Below are 26759 nucleotides of genomic sequence, written 5' to 3'. Positions count from 1 at the left end.
GGTTAGGCATGGTGTCTTTCATACAGAATCAAAACTCATAATCCTGAAGTGACAGAACCCCAGTTTGACTCTGATGTCTAAGTTTTATATAACACTTAAAATTGAGAGAAAAACGAGCAAATTAAATACATAATTAAATTTAAAATTAAGAAAGAGACTTTTTCTAAGCTGATGAACTTTAAAGTCTCTTTTTTTCAAAAATATAAATATAGTTAAATTAATTAAATCCTAATTAACCCCTGTTTAATTTGGGAGTCTTTAGGAAAAACTGTTCTAGCACCAAAGTTATCAAATATTTCAATATTTTGAGACAAGGCTAATCGAATATTGAAACATGGTAATGAACAGTATATTTGCATAATGACTGAAATCTAGCACCACTGATTAACAATTAGCTGTTAACATGTGGTGCTAGTTTGCAAATATGCAAACATGCTGTTTATGAGGTTGGGAAAACCTGCAGTCAGCTGAGAATGAAGAAGTCACTTGGATGAGTGACGCTACGTTACTTTTTTTAGGAAACCATAAAAGCGTTAGTAAACTATCCCTTCTCACTGTGAAATTTAATTAACTTTCATTTGATTAGATATATAATAAGACCACTAATTACTATTGCCTTCTTTTTATGAAGTGTGACTATCTCTAGCCAGACACATTGAAATTGGCTATAAAGATCTCCTCTTTTAAAATAAGCAGTGAATCCATCTGTATATCCCCGACTATGCAAACCCAGTAACCCACTTCCATCATGGTGTCAGATGAAGGTAAATAAATCACAACCCAAGTGATTTAACTTGAAACATAAAAACGCAAAAATAGAACAACTCATTTTGCACTCCACAAATATGTAAATAGTACAGCCTTGAGTTCCCTGGGATTTTCTAAAGGTCGTCGAGTGTGGAGCGCTCAGTGATGACGTTGCCTGAGAGCACTGGGGCTAAAATGAATGTAGCATTTGTTGAGTTTCATTTCAGAGTTGCTGTCAATTGTTTTTAGAACACAGTGAAGGACATTTGTGTTACTGATTGTAATAAAGCTGTTTGCTGTTCACATTTTTAAAAAAGTTGTTTTTTTGTTAGTTCTTCATGTTCTGTCTCTGATGATAAGAAGGATGGTGTGTATTTCATGATCTTTCAAGTGTCTTATATCCATAGACAAAAGTCACTTTAAAGGTTATTTAGTTTGTTCTCGCTTTGCAACTGTGACCCACTCAATTTGAACTTCTTTTTTTCCACTCACATGGTAGCCAGAGGTTTAAACTTTACGTTTCATTTTGGAGTCTTTAGAAATACTCTATTCTAGCTCCAACACTGTTAAAATATTTGAACATTTGAGACAATCCAGAATGGCCTAATCTAATACTAAAACACAGTAATGGTAAGGCGACATATATCTTCTCTATGCACAAAAAGTATATAGAGTAATAAAGTAAACCCATAAAAATATTTTGAATTCTAATATGTTGGAAAAATAAAGAGTTTATTAGCACCATTTAAAACCAATTTGAGTATTTTTTTTTTTTGCAAGCACTTCTGAAGACATTAAAAACGGTTAACTTCTTCAACTTCAGCTTTTTCTAGGTTTATCACAGAAATATCTGAGAGTTGCTGGTGTAAAACTGACAGATTGGACTTCAACACATTTAACCGTGCCGATCTTATGCAAACAGTCTCAGAAAAAAATCAGCATAATTTCAAAACTGCTGTAACCACATGTGCATACTTCACTGCTCCTCATATCCACCTTTAATGTAACATAACTTTTAGCAACTTTAATGGAAGTCTGCCTCTCTCTCCATCCTTCAGTGGAGTCCTCACTAAGAAGAATATCATCAGTCTACTGAGTTTCTATTTTGAAAATGTTACTCAACTGATAAACAAATGCAGATTTTGATCTGGGAGCCAATCAATAACGCGCATTTCCAAGACTATTAGCCTACTACATATCCAAGGAAAACAAATAGTGATAGAAAACAACTTGCATGGAAGTTATACTTTTAATAACAGTGATGCCAAAATGAGCATTTACCTAATTTCTTTGTCTAAACTGGTACTGAATAATGTCGTCCAGCAATTACATCCTAATATCGTTCAGCAATTTGTTAAAGCTGAAAGCTAAGTTGATTAGCAGTGGCGCGCATGCGCACAATTGGCTTTATGTCCCGGTGTGCAAAACCAGCATTTGAGGAGGGTGGGAATTATCTTGGCAGCACAAGAAAATCTTTGGGCTCCACGGACAACGAAAAACAGTTAGTAGCGTTTAATGAGAAAGTAGTGGAGAAGTGCGTCGGTGCTTTTCGTGTAGCGATGCTGCTTTCACCTCGCTACGTTCACGCTTTCAGAAGTGTTAAGGAATTTCAATAAATCGTCTAAAAATCATTAAAAGTTAAACCATGGTTGGACTTACCAGCGGATCCACCGGCGATGACCTGACGAGAGGCTTCTCGGAGCATGCTCTGTGGCTTTGTGGCTGTCATTTTTAGTGTTTTTAGATGCCCTGTCACAGAAAACACGGCCATACGCTGTTACACGCCCTGTAGGGTTACTGCTACTGTGGCGTTAATGCTGTATTACACCTACGTCGGTGCTCATTAACTCGCAACAAACCTGTGGGTTTCGTGCTCTTCGGTGGGGCTGCTCGGTGATGTCGTGCCCCGTGCGGCTCACGGTTGACTCAGAGGTTCCTCTGCTCCTGTAGCGGCAGCCCACGCTGGAGACAGCGCAGCAGCGATATCTATCCGAGTGCTCACGGGCTAGGCTAGGCTAGGCTAGGCTAATATGGAGTAGTTACCCCCCCCCCCCCCCACGGGCCCACACTTACCTCTCCACTCTCTGAATAGTTTAATTTAATCCAGCCACCGATAAACGTAAAGCAAACAATCCTATGTATAGATAATTAATATGCACTTAGTGCTTTATATTAAACAAAGGCAGCTATTAAATCTTTATGCATTGTTTATATTACAAATGCAGGCGTTTTAATTAAATTAATTATAATCCTATAATATTAGATGGGTCAAAGCCCTGGTGTACACGCCAGAATGAGACCACTCACGAGCACTATTCGTGGTTTTCAGGGGTTTGGGGATCTAGAAGCAACACACTATACAATACCTCTTCAATAAATTAATAAAATAAAATCAGATACTGGCACCCCCCCGGCATCTATGGTGTAATTGCCATGCACCGTGAACTCAGACGTCACTCGGTAGAAGTCAACGTGAAAACACAGTAGTGGGGCAAGTCAGATTACACAGTCAAACAGCTTTGTGGTACAAGGTCCATGTGATGTGGTGTTGTACAAGTGTGTAAATAGGTCAGCTAAAGACAAATTTGGAGATTATCCCATTTGTCCAAAGTTCATATTTGAAAGTGTTTATAACGGTTTAAAGTCATGCATTTTGCTTTATCTGTAGAATGCATGCATATCTGCATAATATCTGCGTGAGCCCTTTTGTAATGTACCGACATTGTGATCCATAGAGGTCAATTAAGAGCAGGTGCTGTAGATTCCCATTGCTTTTCCAGTTAAATGTGTTGTTTTACAAAGATGTGAAATGTATGTAGGACTCACACTGTTGAATCCCTGTAACATTATTTATCGTATATTTATAAGTTTGAACAGGGTCATTTTTTGTGTAGTGCTGAGTTGAGTATTTTTACTCTTCACAATATAATTTGTTCTGTTATTCAAACTTTTTTCTTCCTCCAGCACTGTTTTTTTCCTCTCTTTTTTTTGTCTCTGTGTTACTTTTAAGCAAATTGATGCATTTAGGATGCCAAACTGCACTCTGAAGAAACTAGTTAAGAAATATCACCTGCTTTGTGTATTTTCAAAGAACATAAGGTTACAGAGAAAACAGCAAAGGGTAAACTCTGGATGACTTTGTGAAGTAAACAGTCAGATACGAACACAATGTTTTTAACTATGTACAGACATCCTCCTTTGCAAACATTAGTCTAGTTAAACACACAGCCAGTAAGACTTTCAAGGTAAGTAAATGTTCATCTACAGCTACAACATTGAGATTGTTTACTATAAATTCAAATAGAGCATGTGGCCTTATTGCACCATGGAAAAAGTGCAAAAGATATTCTTTTTTGTTTACAAATGAAGGCATGTAGAAATTTAGCAGTGAGCCCTATAATAGAATTTCATATTGTATGAGAGTAGTTATGGAATAACTAGAGCTCCAGACAAGCTATAAAAATCTGGGATTTATAGCATACATTTGGCAGGAAAATACCATTACCACTTTGACCTCCTTGGATAAGAAAAAGCAGAGCATGATAATATATACTTGGAAGGCTGTGTACAACCGGCACAGAAGGTAAGTTTATGGACAAAATGAATGAGAGAAGAAGTTCTGTGCTCTCCAAGGGACGCTTTGGCTAGAACACGATTCTTGTCACCATTGCTTAAACCTTCTGATTCATGATTAAACTTTACAGTACTTAGTAGCAGGAGTGTTTCATAAGGGAAAGCCAGTGGAACATTTGTTCCAGGAAAAGAAAATAGGACAAGTGTTAATAGCATTTAAAATGTTTCTACCATTTACTTAGACACATAATTAATAAAAATGGAAGCACGCCTCACCCCCAAGTAGTCATGCCAGGTGGCCGCCCATCCCTGAGCCCAACTCAACAGAGATTTCTTCCTGTTAAACGGGAGTTTTTCCTTCCCACTCTTGCCAATTGCTTGCTCCTAGAGGGTTGTCTGACTGTTGGGGCTTTCTCTTTGCTATTGCAGGGTCTTTATCTTACAATATAAAACACCTAGAGGCAACTGATGTTGTGATTTGATGCCATTTAAATAAAACAATTGAAAATTGAATAAAAAAAAAAAAAAAAAGTACTTAGTTGCAATACTTTCTACCACTCTGAAGTATTAAATAGTCTACATAACAAAATTTATACAAAACTGGAGCTAAAAAAAAAAAAGTCAGAGGAATTTATCATTTATTTTAATAACCACACACAGACATACAAGCTACATCTTTTAAACAATTGCAACATATGTCAATACAGTAACCACACGTACTCTGCTACACAAAGGAAACTACATTTTCCCCACACAAATGTGACATTTGTGGTAAACATTTCCTAATGTTATGGAGAAATAAATAGCTATTATGAACATAAGCAAGACAGTGGTTTATCCAAAACAGTTCAAGTCATTATAATATTTTGATAGCTCTTTAAAAAAAAATTTAAAAAAGAAAGTGTTCTCTCCTTTTGTTTGCCTGATGATCGATTAAAAATAATGTAATTTTAAATATACTGTATGTTTAGTGTAATTAGGGAAGACCATTTTGTCTTATTGTGAAAGAACAAAGCAAGAAAATACTATCAATTCACTGTTTCCAGTAACTCAAGAGTCAATTATTTTTCCAACTTTCAACTTTTTAGACTATTTTTCAACTAAATCTGAATCTGTCCATTTGCTAGAGAGACATCTGTGAGGGGCATCAACTGAAATTTCTGACATTTGCAGGACAAAATATTTCATTAATTAGTTAATTGAGAAATTAGTCATTTCAATCTACCATATTAATTGCTATTTGCCACCCTACATTAGTCCAATATTATATTATGGGTAATTAACAGATTAAAATGTATGAATCTGTCCTAAAATACGCAACATTAGCTCCTTTCTAAACGAGCAGCAGCTCTTCATCATATTCAGACTCTTGCTTCATTGTCATTTACTTTTGATCGCTGATGATGAATAATTCTAGTGACACACAGGCAGACAAATTAAGATTTCTGCAAGTGGGAACATCGAGTACCATCAAGTCCTCAGATCATTACAGTATTTCAGGAATGGTTCTTATGTCCAATTTCAACACTGAATTCCCAAGTGAACTAGCACCTATGAAATGCAAAGTTGAAACACCTGTGTTGAAATAAATAGTCTAAAAGACTGATCCTGACATTTCTAATTCTAACTCTTAATAAGAAGAACAACAATAATAAAAACTTTAATAAAAGTACCTCTTCTGTAAGAATGAAAACTCAGGACATGCAACCCAGTGCACTCCAGATGAATGCAAAGTAATAGTAACTGCTGTCATCAAACCTCCCTCTACTAACAGTCTTTCTCAATTTTTTTTATTTTCGCAATTCACAGTAGCGTGGGGCCCTTGGTGGTGTAGTTCATGGTTGGGAAGTGCCTGCTGTCTGCATCCCAGTGGCTGAGGGGCTGGTGAGAGGCAGATGGGAGGCTGGGGTTCCAGTGGTTAATGTAGCTGGCCATGAGCAGAGTCAGCTCCAGTATCTGACATGAGAGTGAAAACAGATTTTAACAGCCTAAAGTCAATGATATTAATGAGTTTTATGTAATTCTAGTGAGCTGGAAGCCCAGAAAATGCAAGAAAGCCAACTGAATATGTTTACCTTGATTAGGTAAATGCAATCTGACCACAAATAGATATATAATTACAATGATAAAAGCAGGAAGTATACCTTAGGTTTAGGCATTGCAAAGACCAGCTTCTCCACGCTCTTCTTCCCGGCTCCAGCCTCCCTCTGTTGGCTCGTGACCACCATGAAATCATCACGACAACCACCAAAGGTAATCACAGACTGGTAGGAGTACGTGACCAGAGTGTGCTGAAAAAAAAGGAGCATTGCCAGTGTGAAATCTGCAGTGAAGTGGATATAAACAGAATTCATGTTCAGATTTTATTGCTGACCCCATTATATAGTATGGAATTCACTTAGGAAATCATTTTGGTTTCTCCTTCTTTTTGAGGAGTAAATTGAGTGTGAAGATATGTGACATAATTTCCAGCAACTTATTCTGATTTTCACTTTGTTTTCTCCCATTTCTTTCTGAAGGCACATGGTCTGCACGCCAGACCAAGAATGAAATGAATCAACATGAGCTGCAGAAAATTACAGAGCTCACGTTAGCATAGTTTACATGTTGGAACTGCTGTGTGTCAGGGTCAAGTATGTCAATTCAGAGGCTGGCCGTTTTATTTTCCTTGGGATTTCTGGTGTTCGAAACACCACAGAACGAAAATCATTCCAGACCAGTGGGTCAAGAAAGCTTTGCAGCTGTGTCCTATCCAGCTGCTGCAGCAGTTAAAAGCTATCTCTAGATTTAACAGCTATAAAGTCAAGCCGGAAATTCAATAAAAGAATGGACTTTCTAAATTCTAAATTGTTCTGGCAGCAGATTTTATTCTGAAAACACATGACAGGATGGTCTGCTCAGCTTGAAACTCACCATTGTGTAGTCCAGCACACACAATCCATCCTCATTGACTGCCAGCCACACCTGGCTCTGCTCAATAGGAGAGGGGGGTACAGGCTGTGGACAGGGGAAACAAAGAAGGGTCGTTTTACAGATGTTATACAGCTTCGTCTCAAACAGGTTTGGGCTTGAAAGCTTAGTTCAAGGTTTTGGTTCAAAATGATCTAAGTATGCTTTTTGGTTTTGATGAAGAATCACATCAAGACCGACATTTAAAGATTGATTACACAAACAGGAGGCGATAAAGTTTCACATAGAATAACATCAGTCACAAAACAACACAAGAGATGTATTCAACTTTTTTTTGTTACCTTGGCACTGAAGAGCTTGGCTCCAAACAAAGGCCATTTCCGAGCCACAGTTAGGTATATTCTTACACACTCGGATGCACTGCACCCACGCAGCATTGACCACTTAGTGGCGAGACGCTCGGTAAGGTCTCTGAGAGGATAAAAGGAACAGTGGTGAGTTAAAATATGGCAGGATAACAAAGCTTTATAAAGACACGAGTTCTCAGATCAGGTTCTAGATTAAGAAATTGTGGAATGGTACATTTATTCGTTTTTGGGGTTTTTTTCTTTACTTGAGCTGCTCTGAGCTGCAGTCCTGTTTGTAGCGTTTTGGGTAGAAGCGTTCTAAGGCTTGAAGGAGAATTATTTGAGATTTAGGCTGAGAAGAGCCAGAGGGAGAGGAGGCACCTGGTCTGTCCAAATCACCATGTTCAACCTGGAGGACAAAAGAAAAGAGATAGTTAGTAGACAAAAAGGCTTTCGAAAACGCACAAAATCATACATTTCAGCACTGTAGATAAAAGAATAGCATTTTTTTCCTTCCAAAAAAAGTCTCTTTTTCTTGATAGAATTGTTACAGACCTGGGCCAAGAGGGCAGCCACTTCAAGAGCCAGCTCTTTGTTTACAGGAAAATGGCCTTGCTGGACTTCATCATTCACCTGGTATGCCAGCAGGAGGCGCTCTCGTTCCATTTCTCCCTTTACCTGAGATCTGAAATACAACCTGCATACAAGAGCATATTGTTATCAAGGCCGTTTTCTTGGGAGAAACTGAAAATTGAGATATAACATCAGCATATTTCACTTTGCAGTCTATAACATTTTAAAAAAAATCTTTAAATACATCTCTATGACTATAGAGTAAAAGTACAATGTTGCTGATGTGTTTGAGTGCTTCAAAATTGAGATATGAAAATAGAAGTCATACCTGTTCTTGTATGTTAGCCGGACAATCCGTGTCCCTTCATTTTTCCCAGGATGCAGCTCCTTTAGAGCCTGTTCCCATTTGGAAATAACATCACAGATCTGGGAAAAGCAAAAGTTAGTCTCAAGTCATACAAGCACACATTTTTTTCACTCATGTTACAGTGAGCTGGTGATCTAGAGATTCTGATTTGTACACAAACTCTTATATACAGTGCATTGCATGAGCCAGACAGACCTATACTTTTGTGGAATGGTGGATTCTTTTAACAACAATAATTAAAAAAAATCTAGAGGCACTACTTTAAATATGACTGGGTAGAATTAAAACACAGAAAGGTTGTCATATACTAGACCACATCCTAAGTTGTAAAAAAAATGTTTGGACAGTGTCAATTTGCCAAAAAATAATCCCACTACTCACTACTGATCCTCTAACTTATTAGAAAATTTGAGACAGATGATCTACCTTCAAACCACAGAGCCAAAAACCATCAGTGATTTCTGTACAGCAGCTTTCTCCCATCTACTAATGGTCTGTGACCCACAGCCCTACCTTGGCAGATGGCTGCAGGCAGTGCTCCAGGTCTTTGCCAGATGGATCATCAGTGAAGAGGGAAAATCCAGTCAGCTGTGGTTTCCTCATGCTAATCCTCTGGTTCAGCGTGTTGAGGAACTCCTCCACTGTAGTCGACCCATCGAATCCCACTACCTATAGTAGAAAACAAAGGACACAGCTGGCACTGAGTTTCAGATTCTGCAGTGGTTGCAGGAGTTTGTAGTTCCACTGGCAGTCAAAAAACTGCAACAGCAGATTAGAAATGTAACAGAAATAAAAAGGAGGTTCATTTTCCAAAAAGGACATATACAAAGTACAGTTGGGAAGGTATAGATGCAAACTAAAATATATACAACTAAAGGAAAGCCTAGAGGAAATTTGTGCATGAAGATTGTATTATTTGCTTCTCGAAACAGGGGTATAGTCATTACAACACCTGTGCTAGCTACCTGGTAAGCTATGTGTTACCTGGTAGGTGTTGTTCATGAAATGAACTGGGATGCTGAAAGGTAGTGAATGGTGGTAGGGGTTCCGCAAAAGGATGGAAACTATCTCCATACGTGAAGGTTTAGCCTCCCGCTCTCCATTCTGCAGAGTTCGCTCCAAAGATCTCTGACAATACACTGCATATTTCCCCACCTCACTCCTGTATGTGGTGGGAAAAAGGGAAAAGATAATTAGAAGAGGTTTTTATGTATTGGGAGTTTTTCTGCTATATTTTAAGGTGTGGATTAAGTTAGCTCACCTTGGGTTAGCATTGCGTTGCAGATACTGTCTCAGGTACCACAGAAAATGTTGCTGAGGGAGGAACAGAGCCACACACAAAGACAACAGCTGCCAGCACTGCAGGGAGAGATAGAAAAAGAAGACATATTTTAACTAACACGTTTTATCTTAAAATATATTTTTAAAAAATAAATTTTTAAAAAATATATTTTAAGTACATAAAAAAAGTACATTTAAAAATTAATGTCTGAGCGCTTTAAACATGGCTCTTGGCTCTTTACTGTGTAGTGGGTTGACCTGTGTGAGAGAGTAGTTGTGTGGCGTCCGACAGTTGGTCTGTTTGATGAGCTGACAGTAAATTTCATTCTGCAGCTCTGGGTGGTTCAGGCACACTTGCAAAGCATTCTGGGCCAGCGAGGTGTGGTAATCAATAGATGGAGACTCAACTAGCACATTGATGAAGAGCTGACAGGACTGCAAAATGTCAAAGAAACAAAATTTAATGGCACTGAGCTACCAACAGGTGGAGACAAACACAAACCCAGAAATCTGAACACAAAAGTAAGGGACACATATTGAAAGCAACTTAAAACAGTTAAATTAATACAGGATTGGGTGATCATAACACTCGGGTGAGATGAAAACAACAAAAAATATCCCAGCATGAGGTCAAGAAGAGCTCCAGTGTAAGGGGGGGGAAAAAGGGTGAATGTCATTACTTTGTTCTCATTCAGTGTGACAGCTGAAGACAAAGACGCCATTTAACAGGTTTAATCAGTCTTGTCAGTCTCATTAATACTTCAAAGACATGAAGTAGAGCATAGACTTGAAAAGCATGCAACGTCCTTTCATTCAGTTTCATTGTGTGTGTTTGGGACAATTTTTAAGGCTGGATGGTCAGAGAGAGCCGATCTATTCAGCCATCAATCCTAATGTAGTTGGTGGGGCTGTGAAGCATAAATTGGAAGGAAGGGGCTTCTGGTTGACATGAGAGGAAAAGAATCTGCCATCTCCCTACAAGGTCCTTGTTCTGCTCTGATCCCATTTCTTCTTCCCTATCGTGTAGTTTCCATATCCATTGCTGTCACTCTGTGAAGGCCTTGACCTCCCATGTCTCCTCTTAAAAGAGGGCTACCTTCACGCTGGCTCTAAACCACAGGAACAGTTAGCTTCAATGAAAGCAGATAATCAAGGCCATTATCTCTCTTCAACACTTTTGATGAGCTGGGCCCCTCGGTCCTCAGCCTTTGATCTGGTTTAGTGGCAGGAGGGGTGGGGGGGGAAGACGGCTGCAGAGCTCATCCAAGAGTACAAGGGGTTAAAGAGGGGGACAAACTGGAGTGGGATGGATGATGTCTTGAACAGATCCTCACAGTGAGAGGGAGATAGAGAAGTGGAAAGGGATTCCGAGAAAGGGATAAAAGGGAAAAGCTTAATCAAAAGTAAGTGGGATGGAACAAAAGAAAGAGAAGGGTGAGAGGTGGGCACACTGACCTTGAAAAGCTTGAGAGCCTCTGTCTGCAGAGCTTCAGAGGGCAGCGTGGTGAGAGGCGAGCGGAGACCCTCCTTACAGAAGCTCAAGGCCTCACTCTTCCACAACACAGACTCTGGGAAAAGACGGTGAAAGACACACATATATAAAAAGGCACAAACATAACACGAGTACACACAGACAAACAAAGATTGAGTTTCAAAGCTTTAATGACTCAACAGCTGATAAAAATTCATATACGGTGCTACAGTCTCAAACAGTGTCTGCAATGTAGATCAAAATAACATGCAGCATGCTACTGTGTGCATTTATACCCACTTATAGATATTCTAAGCCAGGGGTGTCAAACATAAGGCCTGGGGGCCAGAATTGGCCCAGCAAAGACACCAAACTGGCCCACTGGGCACTCTGGAAAACATGAACTGCAATTTTGCAAGTTTTATAGCTTATCATAATGAAAAAGTCCTGCATCATGGCTATTCATACTATATCAAAGTAATCAACCAATAAAACATTGTTTCTGGTTTTATCTACTATAGAAGTGTCTGAAAAAAGAACTTTTTTGTCAACGAGCAAAACAATTCTGCTGTTTAATTACAAGACAATTTGGCCGATGAGTTACCAGAGCTGTTTTTGTAATTTTACACATTACAAAAATTTACACATTTTACATTTTTTTTATAATGTAAGTCCAAAGCCAGCCAGGTGATGGAATCAAACTCAAGACATTCTTACTGTGAGGCAACTGTGCTAATCGATGAAATCTAATAAATGAAATGACGTCACCTGATTGGCAGCCTATATAACCTGGCTTCCTTTCAAGACAGCTCACTCTATTCCTTGAAGGCTGCTGCCTTTGAGGCACCCAACTTGATTTTCATTTACTTTGGTTTGATCGAGTTATAGTTCTCCCATTTTATTCACCTTTTGTCAGATTATGATAATAAATTTGCTTAATGAAAATTGTTATTGTGTTGCTCTCTCTTCTTTTGATGTACTTGAGTGAGCCAGCCATAACAAGTGGGGGCTTGTCCAGGATAAAGTACAAACTTTTGTAACAAAGTAAACCGCTGTTTTGGGTTACTAAAACACTATCTTACGAGCTAATGATAGTGACTATGCGATTATAACACCCTGGTGTTTTCCTGTTAATTCTCTGCTGTCAATAATTAAAATCAAATAACAACATCAGAAAAAAACATCAGAAAGGTTTGGATATGATTGAACTATTTTTGTTGAGAAATATGGATTTCTTACCAGGGTCTCCGTCAGCATCAAGCAGTTTACCAATGAGCTGCTCATACTCTGTGCCTACTTTGAAGGCTGCATTGCTACAAGCTGCTACAGTCAGGTGATACAACCAGGTATCCTATGTAAAATAAAACATACTAATTAATATGAAAACAGAATTTTATTTCTTTTTTTTGAATGAAAAACAACTCATTAACATATTTATTGTTGGACTACCTTCTCCTGTTTGGTGCCAATGAGCAGATATGTAGGACTCTGGTCTCTCGGTTGGACCACTAAGGTGTAGTGGGAGGAGAGAAAACCTCGAGAGCCTGCCTCATAGTCCTCATCTGAATCGCAGGAGCGATCTACTTCCTGAACTGATGCCTCCCGCATTTGCAGCTGACCCAGAGGAAGCTGAAAAAGAGAAAGGCAAATCAGCATCAGCTAGGGAGCACTAAAATAAGTCTTGTCAATGTCAGGAGTAGAGAGATGTTTGTTTAATAGACCTTGTCCTCCTGGTTGCGATAGTAGTAGAAAACCTTTCCAACCAAAGAACACCACACTAGTTTTGAGTGGCCGTGTTTGACCTGAAAGCACAAGACAAAAAAATAAGCAAAGTTTCAGGACAAATCCAAAGTTACCAGGAAGTTACTCACTACAATGAATATATGATATTAGAAAGCTTGTGAATTTTTCAAACTCTAGACATAGACTGAAATATGATCATTAGGAAATTTCTGCTTCTGTCCATCTGTTGGGAAGCCAGTGTGAAAATCACTTAAGAAGTAAAGTGCAAGCTAATTCCTGCCAAAAGAAAACAGTCCATCCACATACACGACTCCCCTGCTGCATTCATTCAGTGTCATATTAAACAGTGATGCAGCTGGAGATGATAATCACATGTCATTTTCCCGAGAAGGGGTTCTTTCAAAGCGTTTCTTGTATCTGAATGGAGCAATGATGTCACTGGAGGATGCCTTCCAGACGAAGCCAGCTGTGCTTCCCTCAGAAGGGGGTTATCGAGGTTAACTAAGCTCTGAGAGGAAGAACATCCCCAGCCTTATCTGTTATCATGTCACAACAGATCAAAGCCAACTCACAGGAAGGGAGTATGGTGTTGGTGAGAGGACAAGGGCTCCATCATCTTAGCTTGGGGTTGTCAGTCATCTGCCAGTAAGTCATCACACACACACGCACGCGTCAGATGTTTAAGTGTTTTAATTTTAGCAAAACAAGCAGGCCTCAGTTAAGAAAAGGCAGGGGGAGACTAGAGGAAGGTGGAGGGAAAGAGGAAAGAAGCTCTGCAGTGTTCCAACAGCTCTAATCTTGTGGTGTTGTCCCAACATGAAGGAGTTCTTTTAAGAATCTGCTTTAAGAGTGCTCTATTCGATCCTCACTTAAAGAGTGCCCACTGTATTATGGATTATATCTGCCATGTTTTCCTGCATTGTCTTTAAAAGACAAAAAGCTTCTAAAAGCCTATAAAAAATATATATATTTTTGAGTGTTATACAACTACCCCAACAAGCAGAACTTTAATATCATATCGAAATACTTTGCTTCCTTTTCTAAGAGATCCGGATGATAAGATTGTTAAAGTTGTGATAGTCAGTGTGATCTTTGATATAACTTTTAGCACTGCACAAATCTGAATGCACTCTCACCAGAGGCCCACATATGATCACTGTGCAGTCTCTTATCCATCTTTATATTTTGTTTGGTTCACTAGAACTAAAAATGTTTAAATAATGACTTCTGACCTTCGTAAGCCAACCTCTCACAGAGGGCTTTGCAGTCGTCTCCATGGTAAGTGGGCTACTGGCCTGGACTTTGAGTATATTCTGCAGAACCCTGATCCACTCCTCCAGGATGTTGGGTGAATCCGCGGTCAGATAGAAGGTCTTCTTCTCTGTAATCAGCTGATTAGATGGAAAAGAGAAATATGGGAAAAATGCTAAGCCAAGCCAACTGAGACAGCAGCATCATGTCAGAAGAGATCAGAATCAGCTTCTGAAGAGCCATGAAAACATTCCAGTCCGATGCTATACCTGATGTCATCTCAGGCCGCTTCTGTGGTATGCAGCAGTAAAGCTCTGTTGTTATTTAGTGCTATATTAAGCACGCTGTGTGTGAATGAGCATCCTAGTGCAAAGTCTGTCTCTTTTTTTTTCTTACAGTTTTAAAACTGTGGATTCTAACCAATAATTTAAATGCTTTGAGTAGTAGTGCCAATTTTGGGTATCCTATGTTTGGGATCTCTTACAGAAAAGCAGTGTGTTTGCACTCACTTGAAATGTCTGCGCTCCTTCTCCACGTACTATACAGCAGGAAGAGTTTAGCTCAATCTGACCCTGAGGTTTCCTGATCACGTCACTCTGAAAACACATGCGTAAAAACATCACAACTTCTGTCCAAGATTATACAGAAATACAACCAAAAAAACAAACAAACCCAAAAAACAAAGAATGCGGTGAGCACGAATGAACATTTTTGTTAAATTTAGATATAAAAGTTGTAAATAACACATGCCTTTACAGCAGCCATCCTGTACTTAAACACACCAATCTTCGAAATATTTCTACAATGTTTTCCATGCAGGCTGAAAAACCTTAGAAGGAAGCAGACAGGCATGCTCGAAGCGAGACACACTCACAGGAGATTTGTAGTACAGGATCTCTCCATTCCTCAGGATGAACCAGCGGCGCTTCCAGGCTTTCACCTGACTGCCCATCTTGAGCAGATATCCAGACTTCTCCAGCATCTCCTACAGACATAAACAGCACAGGTAAAGTTATACTCAATAACTGTGACTGATTAATCGCTGGTATACTAGTGATTATCTTGATTAAAGAGTTTAAAGTGGAGGTGCCTCTACTCACAGGCCCAGTGCTCTCACAAGAGTAGGATGAGGTCCGCTGGACTTTATGCTCTGGTTCAGAGTAGTCACTGTCTAGGGAGTAGGCATCAGGAGGAATGGCATAATCGCTCTCTGAACTGATGGAGGACATGGACACACCTGGGGTACCAGAGAATCATGGGGAAAACAGAAGAAGACACAGAGGCAAGGTAACTTAAGGAGTGTTGGTAAAGGCCAACATTGCAATTAAATATTCATATTTTACAGAGAACAAAAGATTCAAGACTATTGCACTGTTGCAATGCAGTTTTTTTGCATATATTGTTTTTTTTCTGTGCTGTCTGCACTGTAATCCATAACAATCACCTCTCTTGACAGCTCTCGGGCTGCCAGGGACGCTTCCCTTCCTATCGGGGCTCAGAATGGAGGTCCGCACGCTGGCCAGAGAGCTGCTATCGTCCTCCGACCCAGAGTCATCATCTGGCAGAGGCACACTGCTGATCTGAGTGGCTTTCTACAGCACACAAAATAAAATAACACAGATGAAAGGTGGTGTTGTGCAACACATAGTGTTGTTAGGCTGTATATTAGCATCCAAACTGGACAAAGTTAAGCAAATGTGAAAACGCAAAGAAAATTTCACTCACCCCTTTCAGTGTGGTGTATACTGGTACGCTGATATTCTTATAGATCAGCTGGGTGAACGGGCCTGCTGCTGGATACTGGGGTAAGTTGGATCCTGCAGCGTAAACATGCATTAAAGGACAAGCAACGTTTTTAACAAGGTCTATGCTTATTTTAGGGTTATATGCCCCATAGACATGTTTGGAGTAGTGGTCTGTGTAGCACTGATTTCTAGCTCTGTTCCACTTATTAACTATATTAGAGATATGGCCAATGTGATGTCATCCAGTCAACAAAGTTGGTATGAGGATTTTAGCCACTGCTGCCTTTTTGTTTCAAACTGAATGCAACAAACAAAGTCAAACCCAAGGGACACTACACCCATGAGTTAGCCATAACCTAAAGCATAATGGTAAATGGGCTGATTCTTATATAGCGCTTTTCTAATCTAAGCCCTTTATATAACTTGCCTTGTTCACATAAGCACTTGTTTTTATGCTCTTTCCATGCAAGTCCTTTCTATCTAATGTTCACATGCATTCATACTCAGGTGGATGCATCAGAGAGCAACTTGGGGTTAGTATCTTGCCCAACGATATTTGGCTTGCAGACTGGAGCTAACAGGGATTGAACCCCCAACCTTCTGATTAGTAGGTGACCTGCTCTACCTCCTGTCATGTTGTATTCAATTAGACACACTAGTAACAAACACTAAACTCAGATTCAGAAGGCCGAGTGGTTGTTTTCCCGTAAGCTTCTATATAGTCTGATCTGACGAGCTGCCTCTCTCTGGCTATTAGAGTTTTAAGGCACTTTTCAGATGATAAACTGCCTATGGTTCAAAATAAAAAGTTCAAATCCACCGGCACTTTTACGAAGAGGTCTTTGAGTGAGAGAGAGAGAGCGGGGAAAACAGTGCATGTAACCAACTGCAGACCTGCTGCCCACCATGGGTTAAAGTGGGTTGGAATGATACAGAAAGCCATTCTGGCACCTTCAGTTAATGAGTAATTAATTGGTGGTTTAAGTTCGTTTAATACAAAGTGCGGTGCAGTGCAAGTTCATTTTTCATCTGCAAATTGGTGGTCATTTTAGCTGATGCCACAGGGACATTTAAATCGCTACATGATTCCGCCGCACACATTTATGACACGTGAACGTTTTCCATGCAGCTGTCTGCTAGCTAAGGATACAGTGTCTGTATTTTCCAGGAAGATGAAACATTAGTTGTGTGATAGCTTTACTGTCTGAAATAAAGAAAGATATATATAAAAAAAGAGAAAACACAAGAGGAAGATGTTCTTTAAAAAGGTAAGAACTAAACAGCAAGTAACATTATGTAATTTGGAAATTTAAAGCTTATATCCAAGTAGCCATAATGGCTCATGTCACATGCGTTTATGGGTTGTAAAATATAGTTGAGCAGGAAACAACCTCAGAACCAGCAGGAGCACAGGTCAGCCAATCACAGCCTGTGTACAAAGAAAATCTACCGGAGCTCACAACAGAAATGATTATGTCATTTATTTCTAAATGTCAAAAGACATAAAAAATGCACAATTATGAGTAGATTAACTGGGATTAAATAAACTATGATCAGAATACAGTATACAGTAGTGAGGACAGTGAGTAAGGGAAAAGGAAAAGGAAAAAACAGTAATCCAGTTTGCTAGTATCAAAAGAGTCTCCAACATTTTCCAGCAGTCCTTTGCTACAATCAAAATTGATATTAGCTGCAGCAGCAGCTTTGTTTTCCTCCTAACTTTGCTCCCTTGCCATCTTTGTTTCAATGCAGACACTTACTTCCACACATCTGTGCTAGCTGTGTTAGCCTTCTGCAACTCCAAAGTTTGGTAACCTTCTGCAACACCAGCAAACGTCAAAGACGAATGAGCAGTGTTTTAAGGCCAGCATGTTTCTTATCAACCAGAATCCATCTATTGCCCCTAACCAGGACTTTTAGCAAATCTAATAAAGCACATCAGTCATTGTCAGGATGTTGATTAATATATGTATTTTAGCTGTGCTTCATTTCACACTAAGAACATTTTTTAATGCATTTTACCATTTTAAAAATGTAAAAAGTATTCTACTATAAAGTAAGACAAGTCAGGACAAATCCATTTTTACACATTTTTCTATCCACTGAAAGGAAATTTTTAAATTATCTTCATGTAAAACAAAGTTTAAAAAAATTACTTCCCATGGTTTAATTGGGTGGATACCTGAATTTGCCTGCCACTGATGCAGCTTAAGAGAAAAACATGCCTGGAAGCTGAAAAAGCTGAGCAAGCAGCAACTTAATCCATAACAGTGATTTGGCAGTCAGCTGCATGTACATAGCAGTTACAAATTTCAATCGTCCAAGTGCTGTCAAACTTTAGCTCCTGCATCCTGACAAAATGGATGATGTTGCAGCAATAATTACACCCAGACCAAATCCTTTCATCGCAGCTGATTAAAAAGCAGCCTCTCTATATACCCCCCCTCCAAGGCTCTAAATAAAGACAAGGTAGGGAGGGGGCAGTCCTCCTGGAGATCAGCCCACACCTGCACAGGTGTGGGGAGCCTCAGGCCAAAGGAAGTGACATCAAAAGCAGCAATGACAGATCCAAACAGACCCCACTCAACCCACACATCAGCTCAAGCATCAGCTGAATGACATGCCTCTTCACAGTACTGACTCACTTCCCACAACAGAAGCACCACCACCACCCAAGCTGAAGACACAGATGCAGAACAATGAGCACAAACCCAATGTTATAGTGGAGAAAATCTTTTTTCTGGCATCCTGATTACAGACTTTAATTCCTTGTTATAGTATAACCGTTTTGATGACTGAGTGGATGACTAGCTTCTTGCTTCTGGGTGCAGGGGACTCACCTCGTCCAGGGCTTCTGCCTCCAAGACTGGCCTCTGACACTCTCATTCCTGACTTAGCCACAGCGTAGATCCGACTCTCCTGCAGAAAGCAACACAGTCAGAAATATTCATGATTATTCAACTTAAACATGACTACCACCTTCAAAGAGACAGATAGGTATTTTGGCACTTGGTAAATCTTTAAGGAAACAGCTTGACATACTGCAAAACATTAAGAAAATTAAGGTAATGCATGCATTAAAAAACAAACAAACACAACAAAAAAACAAGAAGCATTCATATGTTGCATATTTAATACTTGTCTCTCATACCCACGAAGGGAATCGATGTAAAGGCGGTGTTGGCGGTTTGAGAACTTCCGGATCTAATCGGTCTAACTCTTCTGCAAGCCCCACAAATGAAACCCCATCCCGGGACAGCTCATCTGACGCTGGGCCCTCCACTACTCCATCCATGCTGTCTGGGAGCCCATCATCAATGTCGGTCTCTTCCACAACCTGAGAGAAAGGTGAAGAGGTGGTGCCTGCGCTCTTAAGAGTGGAGGAGGTGGAAGAAGGTGTCATAATGTCTATGTTAACATTGAGGTGGTGGAGTTTGTCCAGGCTGGGCTGAGGCTGGCTGTAGTGCTTCTTGACCAGCTGGATGCTGTCTCTGGGGGTGAGGGGAGTCCGTACCTTAGGTAGCGTCATGCTGGTGCCTGACTGGTTACCCAGTGGCTGGTGAGGTTTGGGAAAGGGATTGCTGGTGGAGGGGGAACGAGACAGCAGCACACTGTTGGGTGCCATTATAAAAGACGACTCTGGAGAACTTGATCCATGTGCCATCTCGTAGGCCGAAGATGAAGATGAAGAGGATGAGGACGAATGAAGGCACTGAGAGCGGAACTTGCTATTGAGCTCATCAGATGAGTTGTCTCTGTCAGAGGACCCTGCCTGACCCTCTGTAAGCTCTGGTGCACTGATGGAAACAGAATTGTTGCTCCGACTCTGAGAGAGAAGATCATGAGTGAGGTCTCCGAGGCAAATCCCTTTACTGACTTGTTCAGGAGTCCTTTTCACATCTGAGGAAATACAAGAGTGTGATTAAATCTGAGACAGCCTATTAAAGAAGCGGAGAATGCTGATAAAAATGGTTTATTACATTTGTTTATCACAGAGTGCCACGCTTCAAGGAGCTAGACTTTCTTGTAATTTTTCAAAGTGGCCTTGAGCAATACTTTTCTGGGATTTCTGATGGTGTTTTAAAGGTTTTCTTGGGACACTGGATGCTTTTTCACTCATTATCATTCCAGTCCTGGAGAATGATTCATTGGCTTGTTAACTCACCTAACTCTGACCTATGAATCATTCAAGCATAAAAAAAAAGGCACCTAACCCAAGGGATGAGCCAGTGATGTATCAACATGGAACAGACAACTTAGCAACAAACCAATTTCTAATTGTATCCTTAGCCAATTTGTTACTGTCAGCCACTCACAAAAAACACATAATTTCCACCAATTTCTTTAGCTGAATCGATGACATGCCAAAGATAACAGTTTGACAGGCATAAAACAGTATTTTTGCACCAACTAGGTCATTCCCAAATAGCCATTATCCAAAACTGCATATTTCAGCATCGTGTGCAGTGTGTGATTAAAAGAAATTGAGCAAACAACATGTGGAGAACAAAAGAAGAAGTGGTAGACCTAAACAAAATCTCCAGCAGATGAGCAGTATTTGAAAAGTTATGGATTGGCCTTGTCAGACCATCATCGTGTCAGCAACATCACTGAAGCAGTGTGGGATCCAGACAGAGAGCAAAACAAAAGGCAACAAACATCCAAAGAAGAGCTTTGGATGTCCTTCATGAAACCCGGAGAACTATTCCTGAAGACTATTTAGCACATTAGAAGAAAGCTTGCCTAAGAGTTCAGCCTGTGTTGCAGAATAAAGGTGGTCATACCAAATACAGACTTTCAAGCTTGTTAGAATTGTAAACACTGTAGTTCCATTTGTGTTTCCATGTATTAATAAATCATTGGACCCATTTCCCTAGCATAATATAAAGAAATGAGGAGTGTCTCAAGACTTTTTCACAATATTTTATTCATATTATTTAAAAATTACTCTTTGATTTTTTTTTTAATATTGCACTAATAAGCAGCAATAAACATTTTGGATACCCATTAGAATTTGTAATGGTTTAAAATCAGCCTCAAGTTTCCCCCCATTGTTACTGGTTCTACCTGGTCATGCGATGTGCCCAGCTTGCATTCCTTCCCCATCCCAGCATAATACAAATTAAGGACAGCACACCTGCTGGTGGGGTCTTGATGTTTGAGCTGGCCCTGCGGGAACCTGTCTGTCTCCAGCTGTCATCTTGGGCAGGTGGTGTGCCAGGGCAGCTGGGAGGAAACAGGGGGCTGTTGGGCACCAGGTGTGTATCCATTACCGGGGAAGTGGCCGGGGATGCAGAGGATGTAGGTTTCTCTAAGAGGGCTAGAAAAGAAAGACAACGCCACTATATTTTGAAGTCTGAGATCTCAAGTGTTTCTCTACTTTGACTTTTATAGTTTATAGTCTCTAAACACCTGCACAGTACTCACATTGCAGTTTGTCTTGCAGCAACATTATCTGTTCTGTCTGCTTCAGGTTCGCCACTTTCAGCTGCTGGTTTTCTTGCTCCATCTGTAACTCAGCATATATGCGACATTAACCACAAGTCAATGTACTACTACTACTAATAAACTATATAAACTAGTTATTAGGGATGCATCCATACATATGTTACCTCTCTTAGCTTAAAGGTGACCCAGTCTTTAATCTTGGCAGCCTTCTCCTCAATGACTTTTGCCTCCTGGGCTCTGACTAAGATCTATAAGCCAGAGAAAACAGGTTTTGTGGAATTTTTCAACATACACTTCATGAACATAAATGGACATTTCTGTTCTTTATCTGATGGCTCCAGACATACCTGTTTTTCCAGCTGCATCTCTAAGCTCTTTATTACAGCATCTTTCTCTTGAACCTGATTGGTCAGCTCTTGATACTTTCTGTACAGCGAGCTCTCGGATTCATTGGTTTGTATGTTTGCAGACTTCAGCTTCTCTTCCATGACATGGATCTGAAATACATAATTAGAGGAGTGAATGCACACGCAGGGCCAAAAGACAGCTCAAATTTACGTGGTTGTTTAATTTTGATGGGCACTACACAAAGCCAAAAAGAACTGTTTTCTAAGCTCTTAGGTATTTATCGTTTTTTAAAAACAAGAAAAAAGAAAAAGAAAAAAAAGAGAAGAAATGGTGCCATTAAATTACCACTTGGGGAAAACACCTGGAGCAGACAGTAATGACAGCAAATTAGAGATTAAACCTGACACCAAAAGTGGCTGAGTATGTGTGATATCTATGAGGATTGTAATCCTAAAACCACACAATCCTTTTATTAAGTCCCATTAAAGGCTTACAAAAAACTCTGTCAAGTCAGGCTGGATTTTCTTTTTCCTTTTGCTGTAATAATATACAGACACCGTCCACCTACTAAAGATGAGTACAGTGAGTCAAGTATAAGCTGAAATGGTGCCCATTTACCTGTTTTTCAGCATGCTCAGCCCGCTGGTCAGCCTCGGTCACTCTCTGCTCCAGCTCCTGCATCTGAAGCACGGACAAAAGATGAGGTTAAAATGGTTTCTGACTTGGGTCAGCTGTCTCTGTTTGCCAAGGAAGTGGGTTGAAGGCTTGGGTGGTCAAGGGAAAATCCCAGGCTCTCACTAAGTTAAAGGTTGACTTCTTGCCCTCTGTGAAAAGTTATGTTTAATTTAAAGATTAAAAACCATCTACAGGTGCTATTAACACAGATCATACAGGCCTTGTTATACGGATGTAACTCCAAGCTAGAAGTTTACCTGGTATACAAGCAAACACTTGCAAGAGTGTGCAAAAGTAACACACTTAGTCCTTAATAATCACTACTACTACTGAAAAGACATTTAAAAGATGAATGTAGTGAGACATTTTTAACAGAGCAGCTATAATAGGAAAGCATTTTAATAGATGGGACATTTCAGAATTAGTAACAGGATAGTGAAAGTGGCAGAGAAAGTAAAATAAAGGGTAATGAGGATTCAACAAAGTCTGAGGACACCTAACAATGAATTACACCTTGAGCAAAAGGACATAGGCATACTGCAGTCATAGCTGAGAGGCCCTCAGACGAGCCTGAACATCTTTCACTCTACCACTTCTGGTCAAACACAAGTGTGATGGAATAATGCTAGGGTGCGTGCACAAGCTTGCGTCACCTTTTGTGCAAGCATGCATACTCATGCTTTCAAAGGCAAACACTGTCCATCCTGCAAGTATGCACACATCTGCAAGGACTGTCTCTCTCAAACACACACACATACAGAGAAGTGTTTGCACAGAATACACAGGACACCTTTTCTTATGAGGTCAGTGACCCTGCTGAAAGGAGAACAAACATACTAATGGATTCACTCTGCTTGAGAGATGCATTTGAATTCCTCTCGAAATTTTTGTTCCCCTTTTCTTTGTCTCTCTCAATCTTCCTTTATGCCTTCTCATCACCTCGACAAAGGCCCCCTGATTCCCAGAATCCAACATTCACAACATTTGAACACTTCCCCGCAGCCGGCTTAACACTCACTAAAGCCAGAGCACATCTGCAATGGGAGATGTGGGTGGAGACTGATGGTTAGTGGTTGGATGACTGCTCACCTCAAGGTCAAAAGCCTTCATCATGAGTCAAGCTCAACCCGTACTTGTCTTTATTTAACAAAACGGAATCGGAAGAGGCTAAAAAGGACTTTAGGTAATGGCAAAGTACTGCAGAGGTCACAGTCTGGACTTCTCTGCCACACAGTTTTCACAGGTACAAAGAACCTTTGAAGGAACTCTACCTTGGGAAGTTCTGGGAAAATAGCACTTTTCTAAAAGGATAAGAACTCTGGGAGTGCTTAACATTTTTAACTGATTGAGTATTTGGAACATTTGATTTAGTTTTTGAAACATAGTTGCGGTTTATGCAGTTTGTCGATACTTCAACACAAGTTTCAGCAGAAAGCATGCAACACACGGACCAATGAAAAGGTTCAGATTGTATTATTTACACTTCTTCTTCCGGCTGGTCAGTTAAGGCGTTACCACAGTAGATCACCTGTCATCCCCCTTCTGTCATACTAACCATCTAAATGCCCATAAATTCATAAATCCTTCTTTCCTTTTTTATTGTTTCCTCCAAATGTGTCTTCTCTCTCTTCACTGTCTTCAGCCAACAGTCAGACGGTTTCCACCAAGCCCAAGCTGGCCAACAACACAAGAGGCGGTCATTATTAACCTAACTCATATGAAATTCTTATTGATCATCTGCATGTTTGATTTGCCAAAGATTTTATGCCAGATGCCCTTCCTCGAGCAACCCTCCCTATTTATCCAGGCTTAGGACCAGCATTAGGAGCACACTGGCTTGTGCCTGAAGAAATGCCTCATCAGGTTTAGTGGACAGAAGGAGTTGGTTGTTTGATTGTGGGTCATGGAATTAAAGTAAAATCTAGCAAACACTCTTAATGTAAACCCTCCTGTGTGGTCTTTACAGAAAGTCAAATTGTACACATAAGGCGCTAGAACTACAGTCATAAATTAGTTTGATCAAAGTAATATGGAGTGACAATGATAAATGAACAGGAATGCTTTTGAATACAGATTTTAAACAGTCTGTGCTGTTGCAGCGATAAAAATAAACCGAGTGCTTGGATTGATTTGATTAGTCAGTCTATATAATCAAATGGCTAAGCTGATGGCAACAAACTGACCTTAAGCCTTGAGATATGGATACAGACAGTGTAATCTGGAACTGTTATTTAAGCTCTGGTTGTTTAGTTATGGAACAGTCCAACTGAGGCCTGAGTTGCTTAACAGGAGTGACACAATTATATTAGCTTTTCTGAATCGGTCAGCCCACAGTGCAACACATCACCTTGTGCTGTTGAGAATTCTTAAAATGGATAAGCTGGAAATTAAATTTTGCAGCTGTTTCTCTAAAGTTATTCTTTAGAGAAAGAACTAGTAAGCAGTTGATAAACTACACTGTTCCCAATCCTTCAAATCCACACTAATTTGACACTTTCTTTGGCCACCAATTACTGCCTTAGTGGCCAAAGATATGACCCCGGAAAAACACATCAGTGAGCCACACTTTTGCACTGGGTAGTTTATTTGGAGTCAGACCCATATACATGTCTTACTGCCATAAATACTCAATAGGGTAGCCAATCCATGACTGAAAATAGTCTCCAACAAATGCACCTCCCATTTGTGTAACGTAAAACTTGAGAACCCAGCTGTTTAACTCTTTTTAAAGGATATGCTGATAATAATGTTACCAGATTCATCCTTCAGTGTGTGTGTCTCACACACACACACTCGCAGGCAAAACCTTGTAGGTAATTTTGTTTTAGGTTTATATTGACTGTCTGTCTTTCCCTCATGAGAATTCATGTGGGACTGATAACAGAGTGGTGGAGATAAAATGAAAGCAGGCAAGAGACAGCAGATCATCCATTTCCCAGGCAGCTAACAGATATGTCACAACTAAAGATCTGTTTGCTTTTGCTGCCAAAACCAAGTGACAGAAATCTGAGCCCACAGATTGTATTTCAAGCCAGCTGGCTTGATTATCTAAATCAGAGTTTCTCCTCCATTCCCAACCCAGACTCGCCTCTACCAAAATCATTTTCATTCTGTTGCTTTAAAACATTTGCACTCATGTCAGTAAGATAGATCTATTGGGCTCAATAACTGCAAGAGGCTCTGATTCTGTGGTGGCAAAACAAACCCAAAACATCACCCCTCCACCACCGTGCTTGACAGTTAGTATGAGATGTCTGTGCTGATATGCTGCGTTTATGGTGCTGCACATTATGACCAAAGATCTCCGTGGTCTTGGAGATGTACGGAATAAGGATGCATTTCATTTTTCACAGGACTGGATAACTGTGAAAATGTTTTTTACATGACTGTTATTCTTTCAGGATCCCAAAATCTCATAGTTACAATTAATTTTCTTTTCTTTTATAATACTCATGGTTAACACTGATCACAAGGGCCACTACATTACATTACAGAGGAAACTGTAAAAGATAAACCGTCTAAAAACGGGTTTCACAGTAAAAGATTTGCCTACTGAGGCGTTCCACCTGCCTCCCAATGTTAAACATCAACTTTGCACAGTTGACAGCTAAACTCTCCCACTCAGTTATTAAATATTAAAACCGCTTTTTTCCCCCCTCAAAACAAGTTAAAGAAATAAAATACTGAGAAATGATAATAATACACGCATACATACGTGAGGTGAGCATTAGGCACCGGTTGCCATTATGCATTTCCTTATGTTTAAATTAACTTTTTACAATGAAACATGCATGGACATGGGGAAAAGAGGTAATTTTATCAGCAAGACAGACGATAAAATGTCAGAAGGTTTCATAGGCTACAAAGAAGTTAAACAGCCTTTATATCAAGTCCAGACTTTTACAGTTAAACTATTAAAAAGGCGGCTGATCCAAACAAGTCTCCTCATGAAAATAAATGTTTATGCACACCAGTGTGTACTTGGTGACCTCTCTGCAGCCCTCCTTGCTGACTGAGAACACTTGTCTAAGTCAGATAACAGCATTTTACTCCTGGGGCCATGTAAGGCTTATGGGAGAGATTAATTCAATTTGTCCAGCATCCAATTAGCCAAGTAATGAAAGGAAACCTAGAAGTGGGAAGGCCACCCAATTTAAAAATTCCTCTGAATGAGGTATAGCCAGGACTGCCTAATTAGATGTGAAACTCTAAACTTTCTGGATTTACCTCCTCAAAGCTCCAAATCCACCAACTCCCATTAAGGTTTCTGATTGAACTTT

General features: G+C 39.9%; 2 protein-coding genes across 7 annotated transcripts in view; both read right to left on the bottom strand.

Moving 5' to 3' along the window:
* Positions 1-3522, bottom strand: part of slc25a21 (solute carrier family 25 member 21) — an 86510-nt gene extending 82988 nt beyond the window's left edge. The window contains exons 1-2 of one of the 2 annotated variants that reach the window (XM_040042859.1): positions 2607-3522; positions 2407-2496 (exon numbers count right to left, since the gene is read on the bottom strand). In XM_040042859.1, the coding sequence (XP_039898793.1) occupies positions 2407-2476 (70 nt within the window). In that variant the 5' untranslated portion in view covers positions 2477-2496; positions 2607-3522. The other variant, XM_040042858.1, reaches the window with a different exon arrangement.
* Positions 3523-4941: 1419 nt separating this feature from the next.
* plekhh1 (pleckstrin homology domain containing, family H (with MyTH4 domain) member 1) overlaps positions 4942-26759 on the bottom strand; it is a 31901-nt gene continuing 10083 nt past the window's right edge. For 4 of the 5 annotated variants that reach the window (XM_040042852.1, XM_040042853.1, XM_040042854.1 and 1 more), the window contains exons 3-30: positions 22423-22485; positions 21804-21953; positions 21621-21704; positions 21436-21517; positions 21146-21328; positions 19160-19908; positions 18849-18927; positions 15989-16080; positions 15708-15855; positions 15364-15500; positions 15138-15248; positions 14773-14859; positions 14245-14403; positions 12991-13071; positions 12719-12898; positions 12509-12620; positions 11254-11366; positions 10057-10233; positions 9779-9876; positions 9502-9679; positions 9031-9186; positions 8479-8576; positions 8133-8274; positions 7844-7986; positions 7572-7701; positions 7234-7317; positions 6465-6611; positions 4942-6276 (exon numbers count right to left, since the gene is read on the bottom strand). In XM_040042852.1, the coding sequence (XP_039898786.1) occupies positions 6124-6276; positions 6465-6611; positions 7234-7317; positions 7572-7701; positions 7844-7986; positions 8133-8274; positions 8479-8576; positions 9031-9186; positions 9502-9679; positions 9779-9876; positions 10057-10233; positions 11254-11366; positions 12509-12620; positions 12719-12898; positions 12991-13071; positions 14245-14403; positions 14773-14859; positions 15138-15248; positions 15364-15500; positions 15708-15855; positions 15989-16080; positions 18849-18927; positions 19160-19908; positions 21146-21328; positions 21436-21517; positions 21621-21704; positions 21804-21953; positions 22423-22485 (4116 nt within the window). In that variant the 3' untranslated portion in view covers positions 4942-6123. The remainder of the gene's footprint in view (positions 6277-6464; positions 6612-7233; positions 7318-7571; positions 7702-7843; positions 7987-8132; positions 8275-8478; positions 8577-9030; positions 9187-9501; positions 9680-9778; positions 9877-10056; positions 10234-11253; positions 11367-12508; positions 12621-12718; positions 12899-12990; positions 13072-14244; positions 14404-14772; positions 14860-15137; positions 15249-15363; positions 15501-15707; positions 15856-15988; positions 16081-18848; positions 18928-19159; positions 19909-21145; positions 21329-21435; positions 21518-21620; positions 21705-21803; positions 21954-22422; positions 22486-26759) is intronic. The other variant, XM_040042856.1, reaches the window with a different exon arrangement.

This window comes from Simochromis diagramma, unplaced genomic scaffold (assembly GCF_900408965.1).
Source record: "Simochromis diagramma unplaced genomic scaffold, fSimDia1.1 OVJJ01000304.1, whole genome shotgun sequence".
In the NCBI taxonomy this organism is placed as follows: Eukaryota; Metazoa; Chordata; class Actinopteri; order Cichliformes; family Cichlidae; genus Simochromis; species Simochromis diagramma.
This window is presented reverse-complemented; position numbering and strand designations above follow the sequence as displayed.